The 19,742-nt window shown below is 42.8% G+C and overlaps 1 protein-coding gene across 1 annotated transcript in view; it reads right to left on the bottom strand.

Annotated features, from left to right (window-relative positions):
* Window positions 1–19,742, bottom strand: part of LOC115103696 (VPS10 domain-containing receptor SorCS3-like) — a 218,064-nt gene that overhangs the window by 61,665 nt on the left and 136,657 nt on the right. Inside the window, exon 5 of the mRNA XM_029624570.2 lies at window positions 2,441–2,508. Within this exon, the coding sequence (XP_029480430.2) occupies window positions 2,441–2,508 (68 nt within the window). The remainder of the gene's footprint in view (window positions 1–2,440; window positions 2,509–19,742) is intronic.

Genomic DNA, 19,742 nt, shown 5'->3' with positions numbered 1-19,742 from the left:
GGTTTCAAGACTAGTCATTCAACTGAGACTGCTCTTCTCTGTATCACGGAGGCGCTCCCCGCACTGCTAAAGCTAACTCTCTCTCCTCTGCTCTCATCCTTCTAGACCTATCGGCTGCCTTCGATACTGTGAACCATCAGATCCTCCTCTCCACCCTCTCCGAGTTGGGCATCTCCGGCGCGGCCCACGCTTGGATTGCGTCCTACCTGACAGGTCGCTCCTACCAGGTGGCGTGGCGAGAATCCGTCTCCTCACCACGTGCTCTCACCACTGGTGTCCCCCAGGGCTCTGTTCTAGGCCCTCTCCTATTCTCGCTATACACCAAGTCACTTGGCTCTGTCATAACCTCACATGGTCTCTCCTATCATTGCTATGCAGACGACACACAATTAATCTTCTCCTTTCCCCCTTCTGACGACCAGGTGGCGAATCGCATCTCTGCATGTCTGGCAGACATATCAGTGTGGATGACGGATCATCACCTCAAGCTGAACTCGGCAAGACGGAGCTGCTCTTCCTCCCGGGAAGGACTGCCCGTTCCATGATCTCGCCATCACGGTTGACAACTCCATTGTGTCCTCGTCCCAGAGCGCTAAGAACCTTGGCGTGATCCTGGACAACACCCTGTCGTTCTCAAATAACATCAAGGCGGTGGCCCGTTCCTGTAGGTTCATGCTCTACAACATCCGCAGAGTACGACCCTGCCTCACACAGGAAGCGGCGCAGGTCCTAATCCAGGCACTTGTCATCTCCCGTCTGGATTACTGCAACTCGCTGTTGGCTGGGCTCCCTGCCTGTGCCATTAAACCCCTACAACTCATCCAGAACGCCGCAGCCCGTCTGGTGTTCAACCTTCCCAAGTTCTCTCACGTCACCCCGCTCCTCCGCTCTCTCCACTGGCTTCCAGTTGAAGCTCGCATCCGCTACAAGACCATGGTGCTTGCCTACGGAGCTGTGAGGGGAACGGCACCTCAGTACCTCCAGGCTCTGATCAGGCCCTACACCCAAACAAGGGCACTGCGTTCATCCACCTCTGGCCTGCTCGCCTCCCTACCACTGAGGAAGTACAGTTCCCGCTCAGCCCAGTCAAAACTGTTCGCTGCTCTGGCCCCCCAATGGTGGAACAAACTCCCTCACGACGCCAGGACAGCGGAGTCAATCACCACCTTCCGGAGACACCTGAAACCCCACCTCTTTAAGGAATACCTAGGATAGGATAAAGTAATCCTTCTCAACCCCCCCCCTTAAAAGACCTAGATGCACTATTGTAAAGTGGCTGTTCCACTGGATGTCATAAGGTGAAAGCACCAATTTGTAAGTCGCTCTGGATAAGAGCGTCTGCTAAATGACTTAAATGTAAATGTAATGATTCAGAGAGGTATCAAGGTCAACTGTTTTTAATACATTTTCTCCAGACCATTGGCTCTTTCGTTTATCTTTGCAGAGACAGCATCGATTAAGTTGACCTGTAGTTCACGCAAAGACAATTCTTTGACTGGATTTTCAGAATCAACCGAATGTCCAGAATCCTCCATTTCTTCTCCCGAGGAGTCAGGTGGCGGTTTTTCTCCAATGTATGAGTACTCAGCCAGCAACTGCCTTCTCCTCCCTTTGCTCTTTCAGAAATGTTTGTCTTCCATTTCTCAAAGTTTCAGATCAAATTAGAGGTAAACTAAGCGCTGTTCTCTATTGTGTTTACTATAAGCCAAGTTCCGTTACATTTAAATAAGTTTGAGAGGGATAAAAGTTAAGTTTACTCGGAGCAAGCTGAACTCTCGTCTGCACTCGCCACCATCTTCAGCACCCCCTGTAGTTTTTCTAAGTGGCTCCCATTTTGGCTGTAGTGTTTCCATGTGCGTTCTTTCTTACTTATCTCCGGTGATTTAATTTATTTACATATTAGATTACCTGAGGTTTTATTATAAATGTTGTTTGACTTGTTTGGATAAGTTTATTGGTAACGTTTGGGATACATTTGCTATGCATTTTGAAGGAGGGAAACAGGTGGATTATTGAATGAAGAACGCCAGCTAAACTGAGTTTTTATGGATATAAAGAAGGACTTTATCGAACAAAAGGACCATTTGTGATGTAACTGGGACCTTTTGGAGTGCCAACAGAAGAAAGATCTTCAAAGGTAAGGCATTTATTATATCGCTATTTCTGACTTTCGTGTCGCACCTGCCTGGTTGAAAAATATTTTTCATGTTTTTGTATGCGGGACACTGTCCTCAGACAGTGAAAGTATGGTGTGCTTCACAGTCTCTTGCATTGCAGAAAGCAAAAAACGTGTTCCACACACTGCTAGTGATGCTCCAAAACTGTTTGTGATGAGAGTCTGAGTAGACAAAGGAAAAGAACAGGACAACCGAGAGGACGAGAGGAAGAGAAGGATGATGAGAACAAGGAAAGAAAGAAAGAAGACAAGTGTATGACTCACCAGTAGAACCTGTTCACATGCTCATGAACCAGCTGCCATTTTCTCCCAAAGTCCAGTGATGCGTACAACTGTGACGAAGAACATAAAAAGAGAAAGAAAAGAGAGATAGAGAACATATCAGTCTACTTATCACAAAGGAGAAAGTAAAGTGACAGTGGGCTTGAGTCATGGCAGGATAATAATAGGGAAGAGCATACCAGTGAGCAATAAAGCGTGACACTCTAGATAGGCTGACATAGCTTTAACTTCTTATGGCTGGGGGCAGTATTGAGTAGCTTGGGTGAATAAGGTGCCCAGAGTAAACAGCCTGCTACTCATTCCCAGATGCTATGCATATTATGAGTATATATGGATAGAAAACACTCTGAGGTTTCTGTTATACTCACAGAATGATGTCTGTGAGTATAACAGAACTCATATGGCAGGCAAAAACCTGAGACAAAATCCAACCAGGAAGTGGGACATCTGAGGTTGATTGTTTTTCAACTCATTCCCTATTGAAGATATAGTGGGATATTGGTAATTTTGCATTTCCCAAGGCTTCCACTAGATGTCAACAGTCTTCAGAAACTTGTTTGATGCTTCTACTGTAAAGGAGGGACTCATAAGGGCTCTTTGGGGCAGTAGTCTGGCAGAGTACCACAAGCTCGTGACGCTCGTTCACGTGAGAGGGAGCTTGCTTTTCTACAGACAAAGGAACTCTCCAGTTGGAACATTATTGAAGATTTTTGTTAAAAACATCCTAAAGATTGATTCTATACATCGTTTGACATGTTTCTACAGACTGTAACAGAACTTCTTGACATTTCGTCTGCTCCTAGTGAACGCGCTGCGTGAGTTTGGATTTGTTTACAAAATGCACTAACAAAAGTAGCTATTTGGACAAATGATGGACATTATCAAACAAAACAAACATTTATTGTGGAACTGGGATTCCTGAGAGTGCATTCTGATGAAGATCATCAAAGGTAAGTGAATATTTATAATGGTATTTCTGACTTCTGTTGACTACACAACATGACGGATATCTGTTTGGCTTGTTTTGGTCTCTTTCCATAAAGCTTTTTTTAAATCTGACACAGCGGTTGCATTAAGGAGAAATGTATCTAAAGTTCCATGCATAAAACTTGTATTTTCATCAACATTTATTATGAGTATTTCAGTAAATTGATGTGGCTCTCTGCAAAATCACCAGATGTTTTTGGAACTACTGCACATAACGTGCCAATGTATACTGAGATTTCTTGATATAAATATGAACTTTATTGAACAAAACATACATGTATTGTGTAACATGAGGTCCTATGAGTGTCATCTGATGAAGAACATCAAAGGTTAGTGATTAATTTAATCTCTATTTCTGAATTTTGTGACTCCTCTCTTTGGCTGGAAAAATGGCTGTGTTTTTCTGTGACTTGACTCTGACCTAACATAATCGCTTGTGGTACTTTCGCCGTGAAGCTGATTTGAAATCGGACACTGTTTTGGGATTAACAAGAAGTGTATCTTTAAAATGGTGTGAAATACTTCTATGTTTGAGGAATTTTAATTTTGGGACTTCTGTTGTTTTAAATTTGGCGCCCTGCACTTTCACTGGCTGTTGTCATATCGATCCTGTTAGCGAGATCTCAGCCCTAAGTAGTTTTAAACTGACATCATCATTATAACTCAGACCATTCATGTTAAGACTATCCTGTTTCCAGACCTATCCTGTTTCCTTTTCCAATTGTAAATTAGTGTGTGGTATAGATAAAGCACTTCGAGTCCAATATGTTCGGTGCAAAATAGGTTTAACATTATCATTTGCTTATCCTGGAACAGCAAAACCTTTGATGGATTCCTGGTGACCAAATGAAGCGGAGTGCTTATATATCGAATTATTTATCAAACTAATGGAAACCAACTCCTATAAATCAGAGGAAGAATACAAATCCAGAATGCTACTGTAAATTAAGAATATACTTGCCTAAAAATAAATATATTTCCCTGTTGAAGAGCAGGTGTAGAAGTGTCATTGGCCTAGAGGATAACCGTTTTTGGTTCCGCTCATATATTCATGTTGAGGATTTCAATTTAAATCCAGATGGCGGAATGTATGTTATTGTGTTCTGAGGCTTGTTTAGCTGTGTACTTTTGCAAAACGTTGACACCAACTGAATCATTTTTTAAGTAGAACATGCGGTTTACCAGGAAAGAGAGACAGAAAAGGAGAGTCATGGTTGTTGTGCCTAAGCTAGGTAGATAAACAATGTTTAAGCTTTAGAGAACATGTCAAGTGGATTAATGAAAACATCTGATGATGTACAAGAACAAAAACGGCGCATGAGGGCACGGAAGGTGTTGCACAGCATGTGTTGCCTCTTCATCTAAAGAATAATTCATTTTAATGTGGATTCAGGGAAAACGCAGAACATTATGTACAAACATTATCGCTGATGCATATGGTGTGTTGCGACCCCAAAGAGTGGGCATCACAGTCAAGGCTCCAAGATCTTACACAGCATTCTCATATAGACGTTATTTATGTCCAGATGAGAAAGAGCAGTGTGGACTGCGATTGAGATTGCATCATCTGTGGATCTGTTGGGGTGAAATGCGAATTGGAGTGGGTTTAGGTTATCTGGGAGTATGCTGTTTATGTGATCCATGACCAGCCTTTCAAAGCACTTCATGGCTACCGACATGAGTGCTACTGGGTGGTAATCATCATTTGTTTCCTTGGGCACAGAGACTATGGTAGTCTGCTTGAAACATGACTTGGTCAGGTAGAGGTTGTAAATGTCAGTGAAGACACTTGCCAGTTGGTCGTGCATGCTTTGAGTACATGTCCTGGTAATCCATCTGGCCCTGCGACTTTGTGAATGTTGACCTGTTTAACTTCTCTAGGGTAGGGGGCAGCATTTGGAATTTTGGATGAAAAGCATGCCCAAAATAAACTGCATTCTACTCAGGCCCAGAAGATAGGATATGCATATAATTTGTAGATTTGGATAGAAAACACTCTAAAGTTTCCAAAACTGTTAAAATAGTGTCTGTGAATATAACAGAACTGATTTGGCAGGCGAAAACCTGAGACAAATCCATTCAGGAAGTAGTAATTTTTGTTGTAAAGTGTTATATTCAATGCCATTACAGTATCCATTGACTTCAGACACAAATTGCAGTTCCTATGCCTTCCACTAGATGTCAACAGTCTTTAGAAATGGTTTCAGGCTTGTATTCTGAAAAATGAGGGAGTAAGAGCAGTCTGAGTGGACCCTGCTGTGTCACAGAGCTTTTTCATGCGACCGAGAGAGTGCCTTTCTTGTTTACCTTTTATATTGACAAAGTTATTGTCCGGTTGAAGTATTATCGATTATTTAGGCTAAAAACAACCTGAGGATTGACTATAAACATTGTTTGACATGTTTCTATGAACTTTACGGATACCATTTAGATTTTTTTGTCTGCATGTTGTGACTGCATTTGAGCCTGTGGATTACTGAAGAAAACGTGCGAACAAAACGGAGGTTTTTGAATATAAAGAGACTTTATCGAACAAAATTAACATTTATTGAATAAATTAATGTATTCTGAGTGCAACCATATGAAGATCATCAAAGGTAAGATTAATTTTATCTCTATTTCTGACTTGTGTAACTCTTTTAATGATTTGTCTGCTGGGCTATGTTCTCAAATAATCGTAAGGTATGCTTTCGCCGTAAAGCATTTTTAAAATCTGACACCGTGGTTGAATTCACAAGAAGTTCATCTTTAAACCTATGTAAAATAGTTGTATCTTTTCTGAATTTTTATAATGAGTATTTCTGTATTTGAATTTGGCGCTCTGCAATCTCACTGGATGCTGGACAGGTGGGACTAGCGTCCCACATACCCTAGAGAGGTTAAAGGTCTTGCTCACATCGGCTACCGAGAGAGCAGCCTGTGCTCTCGTGCATGCTTCAGTGTTGCTTGCCTCGAAGCGAGCATAAAAGGCATGTAGCTCATCTGTTAGGCTCGTGTCACTGGGCAGCTCGCATCTGGGTTTCCCTTTGTAGTCTGTAATAGTTTTCAAGCCCTGCCACATCCAACGAGCATCAGAGCCGTTGTAGTAGGATTCAATCTTAATCCTGTATTGACGCGTTGCTTGTTTGATGGTTCATCTGAGGGCATAGCGGAATTACTTAGAACCATCAAGATTGGTGTCCTGCTCCTTGAAAGTGGCATCTCTAGCCTTTAACTCGATGTGGATGTTGCCGGTAATCCATGGCTTCTGGTTGGGAAATGTATGTGCAGTCACTGTGGGGACGATGTCGTTAATACACTTATGGATGAAGCCGATGACTGAGGTGGTATACTCCTCAACGGATGGCAGTGGAAGTTTACTCGCTCGCCTATGAATTCTCAGAAGGCAGCCTGACCTCCAACCCTTTTTTCTCTGTCTTTTCTTCACGCAAATGAAGGGGATTTGGACCTGTTCCCGGGAAAGCAGTATAACCTTCTCGTCGGACTCGTTAAAGGAAAAAGGTTTGTCAAGCTCGAGGTGAGTAATCGCTGTTCTGATGTCCAGAGTTATTTTCGGTCATAAGAGATGGCAGCAGCAACATTATGTACAAATTTAGTAAAAAATAAGTTACAAACGATGCAAAAAAACAAACAAAATAGACAGTTGGTTATGAGCATGTCAGCCATCCTCTCCGGCGTCATCTTAAATGTTATGCCTTTGTCTATAAAGGAAGGAATAAATGGGAATTATTTTAACATTGTCCATATGACTGATATCATTTAGATGGGAATAGTCAATTTCATATCTGGAGGTGCTTTTTTATGAGTGAATGTGAGCATATTACTGTGACTGATACATCAAAAGCTGTAAGTCATGTCTCCACAAGGAAAAGTTCATCACCTCTTAGCACACAGCATATGGCAGTGTCTTGGCCAGTCTGAGAGTGTCTTGGCCAGTCTGACATTGTTTTGGCCAGTCTGACAGTCTATTGGCCAGTCTGAGAGTGTCTTGGCCAGAGTGGACCTGTATAGAAGCTGTACTATACAGTTTGTGGTCAATCTAGACAGACATCCCTTCAACATGATCTATTTTAGTAGCTGTACATAGATACAGTACATGATATTACCAACACATGCTTGTGAACACTGTACTATCACTACCTATTCATTATGGTAGTGGCTATGAGGTGATGACTGTATCCTGATTGACATAGAGGAAACAGAGTGGCATCATTTGACAACAGTCTGGGTCTTGTGGATGTTTAGTCTACTGTGAGCTCTGTATGAGCCCTGGGACAAAGTGGAAGTCATTTGCAAGGCAGATGGCAGAATGTGTTTCAAATTAGTAACAGGAGGCTTCATTTACAGTGTGCTACAGGGCAACAATCAACTCATATTTATTAACTTTAAACAGTAGCAGCTCAAGTATAGAATGATCTAAAATGGGATTGCAAGCTAATAGTATCAGAGCTTGTCAAGTTTGTTGGTGCCATACTTCAGGCTACATATTGAAGCCTAGAGTTGAAGCCTAAACAATACTTTACAATAGGTGACTAGGCGTATGTTGCGTGTCACTACTTCACAGGAGCACTATTTGAATGTAAACTTTTTTTTTATCAAAATGCTTTTTAGGGCAGAAATGCCTTCCTGAACATGTGAACTTGAATGCGCAAACTTGTATGCCATCTGTAAATATGAATAAAATTGAAAAATTATGAGCCTAGTTGGGTTTATCCATGGAAAAAGTTAGCAACCTTCCCTCTAGCCATGATTGGCTGAGATAATGAGTGGGCTGGACATCCTAAGAGATGAGTTTGAATTGGTCTGCCATGTAGCAGGTTTCTGTCTATAATATGAACTGGTCAGTATGTGTAGGTAATCCTTTCTAACGTGGCTTTTTTGAAAGATATCACGTAGTAGAACTCTATAAGTGTTACTCTCCACTTTGAAATCAGTGGAATTAGACTTTGATAGCTAAGGAGATGGGGAAAATTTGGGCATTTGACTGCAAATATGCAGACACAGTCAAAAAGAGAACACTGAATGCTCCGGATTACATCCTCAAACTAAGGGAAACCATGGCAACCGTGACAGAGAGGGAGATGTGTCAATCCATGTATAGGGGTAAGAGAGTCTAGCTAGCTACATTTTCAGAAAGTCATGACACATTTTTAATTTAGTCAAAGTCATTTTCATTTTCATTTGAAGTTAAATTCTACTGCTAACGTTAGCTAGCTGGTTAGTTAGGTAATATTACGTATGTGATCTGCGTAGTAATATTATTTCTATCTCAGAGCCATTTGCATTGCTAGTTATAGCCGAATATTAGCTAGCTAACATTGAACCTGGTTGGTTAGTTACCTGCATATTCATGCAGGGTAGTAACATTATGAGTTGGGATTGTGGTTAATTGTTTAGCTAGCTAGCTACATGTTTAAACAAAATACTCCACTGTGCAAGTAACTATTTCAATAGAATGTTTATGATGTCACTTCGACAACTGTCAATAGATGTAGCTGGTAAATTCACTCTGGCTATCTACTCTGATTTCAGAGCACTCTCGTCGTGTGCCAGAGCGCAGAATAACTGGCAAATTTCCGAACGCTCAACACCCGTTGAATATGGCCGGTGTCAGTAAACGTTGGCAAAAAAAGCCAAATGAATGTGTTGCCAACAGCACAGTTGCAGTCACCAACGCTCTGGGTAACATAAAAAGAGCCTAACCAGCTTTGCTAGGGTGAGTAAAATGGTCTGCTCCGGAGCACAAACTACTGCATCACTTGTCACCCCTCCCTTGTATGTTCTATAGAAATAAGACCATGATGAGTCCCAAATGGCAACCTACTCCCTATATAGTGGCCTACTTTTGACCAGAGCCCCATAGGGAATAGTGTGCAATTTGGGATGTAAACTATGTCCATATACTGTACAGTAGAGCTGATACTCTGTGATGAACTCCAGAGTTTGATGTAGTTAATTAATCTAGAAAGTAATAATCTTCAGAGTTTGATGACACATGTAAAAATGAAACACGCTGCAATGGCAACAGCATGTATTCTCATACAGCAAACCGTATCGCTAAACATGTAAGTGGAAAATCTCATGTTGCTAGTAGTATGAACTCGCCAAATAAAACAATTATCTCATGAGATGAACTTCACACGCTAATGGAGCCCACTTTCCTGTAAACCAATAGCAATTCCCTCTCGCATTGCGGTGACGTATTACCCACCACCGTCCCTCAATGGATCTTAACGGGGCAAACATCTGCACTAACCCAGTTAAATAACAAATGATAGCAGCCGTTCAAATGGCGCTGCAACTGCTTTGGTTCACAATGTCACCAAATGTGTAGTCTCTGTTGGGGAGGAGTGATGAATGCTGAGCTCAGTCATCTATTCCGCTTGGTTGGATACCTCTGCAAACTCGTCAACAACAACTCTTCCTAGACCCAACCACCTTTTATAGGTGTAGTTTAGTGGGGTGTAAAGAGATTTTAAAAGGTTCATGTTATGGTGGAATAATGTGTGTGGATTTGTAAGTAAGTATATTACCTTTGCATGTCTAGACTGTGAAAAACATGTGGTGATTCACAATGCAAAATAATAATACCCAACTAAGTACTTAGGCTTGGTATGTCTGCATTGTTATCCAATTAGGAACAATTGTGCTTTGAAGTGCTACGAGGTAAACTCAGAGAAAATGACACTATTAGTCCACTGCTGAAGGCAACATGGACACTTATTAGTCAACTGTTGAAGGCAATATGGGCACTCATTAGACCATTGTCAAAGGCAATATGGGCACTCATTAGACCATTGTCAAAGGCAATATAGGCACTTATTAGACCATTGTCAAAGGCAATATAGGCACTTATTAGACCATTGTCAAAGGCAATATGGGCACTTATTAGACCATTGTCAAAGGCAATATAGGCACTTATTAGACCATTGTCAAAGGCAATATGGGCACTCATTAGACCATTGTCAAAGGCAATATGGGCACTTATTAGACCATTGTCAAAGGCAATATGGGCACTCATTAGACCATTGTCAAAGGCAATATGGGCACTTATTAGACCATTGTCAAAGGCAATATGGGCACTCATTAGACCATTGTCAAAGGCAATATGGGCACTTTTTAGACCATTGTCAAAGGCAATATGGGCACTTATTAGTCGATTGTCAAAGGCAATGTGGGCACTCATTAGTCCATTTTTAAAGATAATATGGAGATCTGTATTGTCAAATCAAATCAAATCAAAAAGGTCTGTATTGTCATTGTCATGACAGTGTGTTTCAAATTAAAGTCCATTAAAGGTGTCCTGAGAGGACCTGCTGGATCCAGTCAACCACAAGGGGAGCCGACCTGGTGCAGCTTCAGCTGACAAGTGGGCTGAGCACTAAAGATACCGGCCATCTGGAAGGGTTTTGAGCTGAGAAATACACCACAGTGGAGGAAGAGGAAGAGCAGCCATTTTGTCTCTGGACCAGCAATACCTTGCAGGGACACATCCAGGTCTACGATGGGTGGGAGAAGGAAGGCACTGCGGTGGTGGTGGAGGATATTTTGGATATAGATAAGCACATACTGTTAATAAATGAATAGACAGGAGTGTGTTTTTATTGTGGAGGAACCATTTTGGGGTCTCACTCCACAGCACCTTGCTGGTCGTGTCATGACAAAGTGGGCCTATGCACTGCAGTGTTGGAGACTGTGGGGGCCATTTTGGCACAAGATCAACATCATCTTCCAGGATCAGTTTATGCGGAGGAGTGAATCTGCTGATGTAAGGAAGCCATTTTGTCATACAGTGTGTTCCATTGCAGAGTCTGCACCACATTATATAATACAACCACAGTTGGATACTAAAGGTTTACTACCTGGCTACAGGTCTGGGAACACACACAAGGGGCAGATGTTGCTTCTGCTAACACAACACAAGCTCTTAAATCAGAAAAATGGTTTACTGCTCTCTCTGTATTACAGTACATCTATTTAAGTCTTGTCGATGTCAGAAACAGAGGTTTTAGAATTAAGAATCAGTATTGAGCAGCAGAAAGGTGTCAGCCACGGATTACAATGACAAGAGACGATCCTGTAAGCGAAAGCGCTCTGGGATTTATAAATTCACTGACTCCTATTAGACAAGGATTGATTTAAACCAGCTTATCTGAAGGAGACTCCTCCAACGATAAGAGCTGAAACCCATCCACAGGAAGGCAATATCCCACATATTACTATTATTACCACAGAATTGCATTTTTATGCACTTTTGAACAGTCAATTTAATTCAAATGAAGACAGAAAAAAAAAATCTGTTTATTTTCTCGCTCTGCATACTCTATTGAGACAGATGTCCCTCGTTGCATTTGGGCTAATGTTTAGTGGCGATACGATTCTGTGTAGAAAATAATTAACTGCGTACATTTGCATCATTAGGGCGGATTAAGTCAAGCAATGTTTGCTTATAGAAGGACTGGAGGGACTGTGCGGCACGCCCAACAAGGCTGATTCCTACCATTTCCTGATTCGTTTTTTGGTAGCTGCCCCCCTGGGAGAAAGGAATGGAGAAAAATGATCCATTCAGCTAAGCGCCAACAACCAACGTTCGTCACATTTATTTGTGTCCTGTGTGTTTTGAAAAGCAAAAACAATGGCAAGCAACAAGTGTTGGAGAAACCTAATCACCAAGGTTACTGAGGTAGAAAGTGTCAAGAGAACAACCGTATATGTTGTTTTGATGATATAACACCTTAGTGATTAGCAACATTTTACCTCTCCCTGAGTCTTCTCCATTTATACAACTTAGTTCTGCCACAAAAGTTATGTGGCCATTTTTCTCTCACAGTCAGAGTGTTTTTTTCTCATTTCCCAGCCTGCCTCTCTCTCCAGACTGATAATACCTCCAAATCCTAAGACCCTGACAGACTGATGATGGGTTTGTCCAGATGTGGGTCGCACCTCTTCAGTATGATCCCTGTGTATCCCAGAGAAGCCAAGCTATCCTCCAGATATTTTCACATGCCCTTGAAGTGTACGTTGAGCTTTTTTGCCGAACTCGACTCCTCTGAATAACAGAGAGAGGATTATAGGGGGGGGGGGGGGGGGGTTGTAAGGGTCCATCTATCACTCTACTCAGGATGAGAGACAAAAGGTACAATGTATATTTTCAGGTGTTCCCTCTTTCATTATTCAGGCCCCATGACTTTAGTTTGCTCCCCATCCAAAATGCTCCCTGCTGTTTCTTAAAATCCCTATTCTTATACTTCCATGTCACCTTGCTCTCTAGGTAAGTGTACGGCACAGTTGAACAACATGTTGTATCCTGTTGGGTTTCAGAGGATATTTCCTTCCCACAATGACCTGCGTCACACAAACTAGTATACTACAAAGTAGGCTGGACTGTGACATATTGTCAACATTATCTACAATGTTTGTTTCATACTCAATACAATACTAAACATAAGAGTACATGGAATATGCCATATTGAAAGGGTGATGTTGCTATATAGCATTTTGTATGGTAGATTACTACTAAACAATAGGTTTGTATTTAAAGCTGGAATCCTTAATGATGAAACTGCCATGTCCATCTGCAACATCAAAGTTACTTCAAACAACAAATACTGTGTTGTTTTTCCCTGATGTCATTGCAAGCACAATAGAACAGCAGAGTATGTACTCTGATTTATTTTTACTGCGATGCTGGATGTTCCTCTCTCCTCAGTTACTTCAACTAAACAAAAGCAATAACACATGTGCTGGGAGGAACAGTGGCACTGTTTCACCTTATGGGGAGTTCAGCTTTACAATAAGCTTGGGACTATATCTTTTTATATATAGACATATTGGTTTATGTCTCCGTGGTGGCACGATGAACATGTTAAAACCCCTGCATGCATGTTAATGTGACAACCGTCCTAACATGGACCTCTAATGGGGTTTCCTACCACATAGTGAATGAACTAACGGCAACAGCATTATACCACAACCCAAAATGGGCCCTGTCAACTTCAGTCACCCATTACCATTAGTGTCACGCCCTGGCCATAGAGAGGCTTTTATTCTCTATTTTGTGTAGGCCAGGGTGTGACTAGGGTGGGCATTCTAGTTTCTTTATTTCTATGTTTTCTGTTTCTAAGTTTTGGCCAGGTATGGTTCTCAATCAGGGACAGCTGTCTATCGTTGTCTCTGATTGGGAATCATACTTAGGCAGCCTTTTTTCTTTTGTATTTTGTGGGTAGTTGACTTTGTTAGTGGCACTACAGCCCTAGTAAGCTTCACGGTTGTTGTTTTGTTGGCGACGTTTACATAAATAAAGGAAAATGTACGCTTACAACGCTGCACCTTGGTCCGGTCATTCCCACGACGATGTCCGTGACAATTAGTCAACTGGTAGAGTAATTCAGCTTACCACATTACGCCAAATCAACAAAATGGCACAAGGACATCATTCATTTTTTAAAATAAAATGCTTACGGAAAGGAGATTGTGCCCCTACTCCTTAGGACATATGGTAGATTTTCTCTGAGAGAGGATAGGTGGAGATCACATAATGATGAGACACTTAGTTTCACTACTGTTCACAATTTAAAGGCTCCTGGGCAAGTTACGATCATTAGGGGAAATGTGGGGGAGTGGACGGGGCGTACGACTAGAGATGGGGGGAGGTGGATGGGAAATTACATCAAGGCTTTTTCTGGTGAACGCAGCAGTCTTGAACTATACATTTTTGATCCTCCTTCTGTACTATTTGTGCAATGATATTTTGTGCAATTTTGTGCCCATATAATTTCACACTCCAATTAGGACAATACTAATGTTGTCCTAAAGAGCCAATCTCCGGGCCACATTAAACAAATAAATTCTAAGCCTCAAGGGCATCAAAGGTTCCCCAAACAAATTAAACTGGCACTGAATGTATGTCTAAGTGGTATATATGTGGGAATGAATTGCAGTGGAGAGCGAATGAAAATGCTAATGAAAAAGCATTCTCTGGGCGTTTTCATTGTGTTTGGTTATTAATGTCATGGGAAAGGTAGATAATTACTCCCTGGTGTGTAGCATAACACTACAGGTTAGATATACTGGAATTGATGCTCTGGAAAAGTAATATCAATAATGTAGATTACACCTTTGCGAGTACAATTTGGCTTGCTGTCCAAATCTACAGTACATGAGGCAGAATCGCCCAGGTTTAGTATCTGATTGGAAGTTTAGCAAATACCAACCCTGCACAACAGCAACAAAGTATAGTATTCTGTATCGAGAAAGTGTAATCCAACTCTAGTATAGACCATCTCCAGTATAGACCAACTCCAGTATAGACCATCTCCAGTATAGACCATCTCCAGTATAGACCAACTCCAGTATAGACCATCTCCAGTATAGACCATCTCCAGTATAGAGCATCTCCAGTATAGACCAACTCCAGTATAGACCAACTCCAGTATAGACCAACTCCAGTATAGACCATCTCCAGTATAGACCATCTCCAGTATAGACCAACTCCAGTATAGACCATCTCCAGTATAGACCATCTCCAGTATAGACCAACTCCAGTATAGTCCAACTTCAGTGTAGTCAAACTCCAGTGTAGTCCAACTCCAGTATAGACCAACTCCAATACAGACCAACTCCAGTATCGACCAACTCCAGTGTAGTCCAACTCCAGTGTAGTCCAACTCCAGTATAGTCCAACTCCAGTAAACCAAATCAAATAAAAAATAAAAATCAAATCAAATTTTATTTGTCACATACACATGGTTAGCAGATGTTAATGCGAGTGTAGCGAAATGCTTGTGCTTCTAGTTCCGACAATGCAGTGATAACCAACAAGTAATCTAACTAACAATTCTAAAACTACTGTCTTATACACAGTGTAAGGGGATAAAGAATATGTACATAAGGATATATGAGTGAGTGATGGTACAGAGCAGCATACAGTAGATGGTATCGAGTACAGTATATACATATGAGATGAGTATGTAGACAAAGTAAACAAAGTGGCATAGTTAAAGTGGCTAGTGATACATGTATTACATAAGGATGCAGTCGATGATGTAGAGTACAGTATATACGTATGCATATGAGATGAATAATGTAGGGTAAGTAACATTATATAAGGTAGCATTGTTTAAAGTGGCTAGTGATATATTTACATCATTTCCCATCAATTCCCATTATTAAAGTGGCTGGAGTTGGGTCAGTGTCAATGACAGTGTGTTGGCAGCAGCCACTCAATGGTGGCTGTTTAACAGTCTGATAGCCTTGAGATAGAAGCTGTTTTTCAGTCTCTCAGTCCCAGCTTTGATGCACCTGTACTGACCTCGCCTTCTGGATGATAGCGGGTGAACAGGCAGTGGTTCGGTGGTTGATGTCCTTGATGATCTTTATGGCCTTCCTGTAACATCGGGTGGTGTAGGTGTCCTGGAGGGCAGGTAGTTTGCCCCGGTGATGCGTTGTGCAGACCTCACTACCCTCTGGAGAGCCTTACGGTTGAGGGCGGAGCAGTTGCCGTACCAGGCGGTGATACAGCCCGCCAGGATGCTCTCGATTGTGCATCTGTAGAAGTTTGTGAGTGCTTTTGGTGACAAGCCGAATTTCTTCAGCCTCCTGAGGTTGAAGAGGCGCTGCTGCGCCTTCTTCACGACGCTGTCAGTGTGAGTGGACCAATTCAGTTTGTCTGTGATGTGTATGCCGAGGAACTTAAAACTTGCTACCCTCTCCACTACTGTTCCATCGATGTGGATAGGGGGTGTTCCCTCTGCTGTTTCCTGAAGTCCACAATCATCTCCTTAGTTTTGTTGACGTTGAGTGTGAGGTTATTTTCCTGACACCACACCCCGAGGCCCTCACCTCCTCCCTGTAGGCCGTCTCTCGTCGTTGTTGGTAATCAAGCCTACCACTGTTGTGTCGTCCGCAAACTTGATGATTGAGTTGGAGGCGTGCGTGGCCACGCAGTCGTGGGTGAACAGGGAGTACAGGAGAGGGCTCAGAACGCACCTTGTGGGGCCCCGTGTTGAGGATCAGCGGGAGGAGATGTTGTTGCCTACCCTCACCACCTGGGGCGGCCCGTCAGGAAGTCCAGTACCCAGTTGCACAGGGCGGGGTCGAGACCCAGGGTCTCGAGCTTGATGACGAGCTTGGAGGGTACTATGGTGTTGAATGCCGAGCTGTAGTCGATGAACAGCATTCTCACATAGGTATTCCTCTTGTCCAGGTGGGTTAGGGCAGTGTGCAGTGTGGTTGAGATTGCATCGTCTGTGGACCTATTTGGGCGGTAAGCAAATTGGAGTGGGTCTAGGGTGTCAGGTAGGGTGGAGGTGATATGGTCCTTGACTAGTCTCTCAAAGCACTTCATGATGACGGAAGTGAGTGCTACGGGGCGGTAGTCGTTTAGCTCAGTTACCTTAGCTTTCTTGGGAACAGGAACAATGGTGGCCCTCTTGAAGCATGTGGGAACAGCAGACTGGTATAGGGATTGATTGAATATGTCCGTAAACACACCGGCCAGCTGGTCTGCGCATGCTCTGAGGGCGCGGCTGGGGATGCCGTCTGGGCCTGCAGCCTTGCGAGGGTTAACACGTTTAAATGTCTTACTCACCTCGGCTGCAGTGAAGGAGAGACCGCATGTTTTCGTTGCAGGCCGTGTCAGTGGCACGGGCAAAAAAGTTATTTAGTCTGCCTGGGAGCAAGACATCCTGGTCCGTGACTGGGCTGGGTTTCTTCTTGTAGTCCGTGATTGACTGTAGACCCTGCCACATGCCTCTTGTGTCTGAGCCGTTGAATTGAGATTCTACTTTGTCTCTGTACTGACGCTTAGCTTGTTTAATAGCCTTGCGGAGGGAATAGCTGCACTGTTTGTATTCGGTCATGTTGCCAGACACCTTGCCCTGATTAAAAGCAGTGGTTCGCGCTTTCAGTTTCACGCGAATGCTGCCATCAATCCACGGTTTCTGGTTAGGGAATGTTTTTATCGTTGCTATGGGAACGACATCTTCAACGCACGTTCTAATGAACTCGCACACCGAATCAGCGTATTCGTCAATATTTTTATCTGACGCAATACGAAACATGTCCCAGTCCACGTGATGGAAGCAGTCTTGGAGTGTGGAGTCAGCTTGGTCTGACCAGCGTTGGACAGACCTCAGCATGGGAGCCTCTTGTTTAAGTTTCTGCCTGTAGGCAGGGATCAACAAAATGGAGTCGTGGTCAGCTTTTCCGAAAGGGGGCGGGGCAGGGCCTTATATGCGTCGCGGAAGTTAGAGTAACAATGATCCAAGGTTTTACCACCCCTGGTTGCGCAATCGATATGCTGATAAAATTTAGGGAGTCTTGTTTTCAGATTAGCTTTGTTAAAATCCCCAGCTACAATGAATGCAGCCTCCGGATAAATGGTTTCCAGTTTGCAAAGAGTTAAATAAAGTTTGTTCAGAGCCATCGATGTGTCTGCTTGGGGGATATATACGGCTGTGATTATAATCGAAGAGAATTCTCTTGGAAGATAATGCGGTCTACATTTGATTGTGAGGAATTCTAAATCAGGTGAACAGAAGGATTTGAGTTCCTGTATGTTTCCTTCATCACACCATGTCTCGTTAGTCATGAGGCATACGCCCCCGCCGCTCTTCTTACCAGAAAGATGTTTGTTTCTGTCGGCGCGATGCGTGGAGAAACCCGTTGGCTGCACCGCATCGGATAGCGTCTTCCCAGTAAGCCATGTTTCCGTGAAGCAGAGAACATTGCAGTCTCTGATGTCCCTCTGGAATGCTACCCTTGCTCGGATTTCATCAACCTTGTTGTCAAGAGACTGGACATTGGCAAGAAGAATGCTGGGGAGTGGTGCGCGATGTGCCCTTGTCCGGAGTCTGACCAGAAGACCGCTACGTTTCCCTCTTTTTCGGAGTCGTTTTCTTGGGTCGCTGCATGCGATCCATTCCGTTGTCCTGTTTGTAAGGCAGAACACAGGATCCGCGTCGCGGAAAACATATTCTTGGTCGTACTGATGGTGAGTTGACGCTGATCTTATATTCAGTAGTTCTTCTCGACTGTATGTAATGAAACCTAAGATGACCTGGGGTACTAATGTAAGAAATAACACGTAAAAAAACAAAAAACTGCATAGTTTCCTAGGAACGCGAAGCGAGGCGGCCATCTCTGTCGGCGCCGGAAGTTGTTGGTCTATACTGTAGTATAGTCCATCTCCAGTATAGAGCATCTCCAGTATAGACCATCTCCAGTATAGACCATCTCCAGTATAGACCAACTACAGTATAGTCCAACTCCAGTATAGACCAACTATACTATAGTCCAACTACAGTATAGACCAACTCCAGTGCAGACCAACTACAGTATAGACCAACTCCAATACAGACCAACTCCAGTATCGACCAACTCCAGTGTAGTCCAACTCCAGTATAGTCCAACTCCAGTATAGTCCAACTCCAGTATAGACCAACTACAGTATAGTCCAACTCCAGTATAGTCCAACTCCAGTGTAGACCAACTACAGTATAGACCAACTCCAGTGCAGACCAACTCCAGTATAGACCAACTCCAGTGCAGACCAACTACAGTATAGTCCAACTCCAGTATAGACCAACTCCAGTATAGACCAACTCCAGTATAGACCAACTCCAGTATAGACCAACTCCAGTGTAGTCCAACTCCAGTGTAGTCCAACTCCAGTATAGTCCAACTCCAGTATAGACCAACTCCAATACAGACCAACTCCAGTATCGACCAACTCCAGTGTAGACCAACTCCAGTATAGACCAACTCCAGTATAGACCAACTCCAGTATAGACCATCTCCAGTATAGACCATCTCCAGTATAGACCATCTCCAGTATAGACCATCTCCAGTACAATCCAACTCCAGTATAGTTCAACTCCAATACAACCCAACTCCACTACAGACCACATCTAGTATTATCCAACATCAGTATAATCCAACTCTTGTGTTGTCCAACTTCAGTATAGTCCAACTCCAGCATACACCAACTCCAGTATAGACTAACTCCAGTATAAACCAAATCCAGTATAGACCAACCCCAGTATAGACCAACTCCAGTGTAGACCAACTACAGTATAGTCCAACTCCAGTATAGATCAACTCCAGTATAGACCAACTCCAGTATAGACCAACTCCAGTATAGACCAACTCCAGTCCAGATCGACATTCCACTGAAAAAGGAAGAGGCATTGATAATCCCCTATTTAAAATAGATGATGGGGAAACCAATGCTGCGTCTGGCAGGTTCAAATGACCGTGAACACTAATGGTTTCAAAATGACTACATCTTTCACTATCG

Source organism: Oncorhynchus nerka, linkage group LG21, assembly GCF_034236695.1.
Source record: "Oncorhynchus nerka isolate Pitt River linkage group LG21, Oner_Uvic_2.0, whole genome shotgun sequence".
In the NCBI taxonomy this organism is placed as follows: domain Eukaryota; kingdom Metazoa; phylum Chordata; class Actinopteri; order Salmoniformes; family Salmonidae; genus Oncorhynchus; species Oncorhynchus nerka.
The sequence above is the reverse complement of the archived record's forward strand: the minus strand, read 5'-3'. Positions and strand labels throughout refer to the sequence as shown.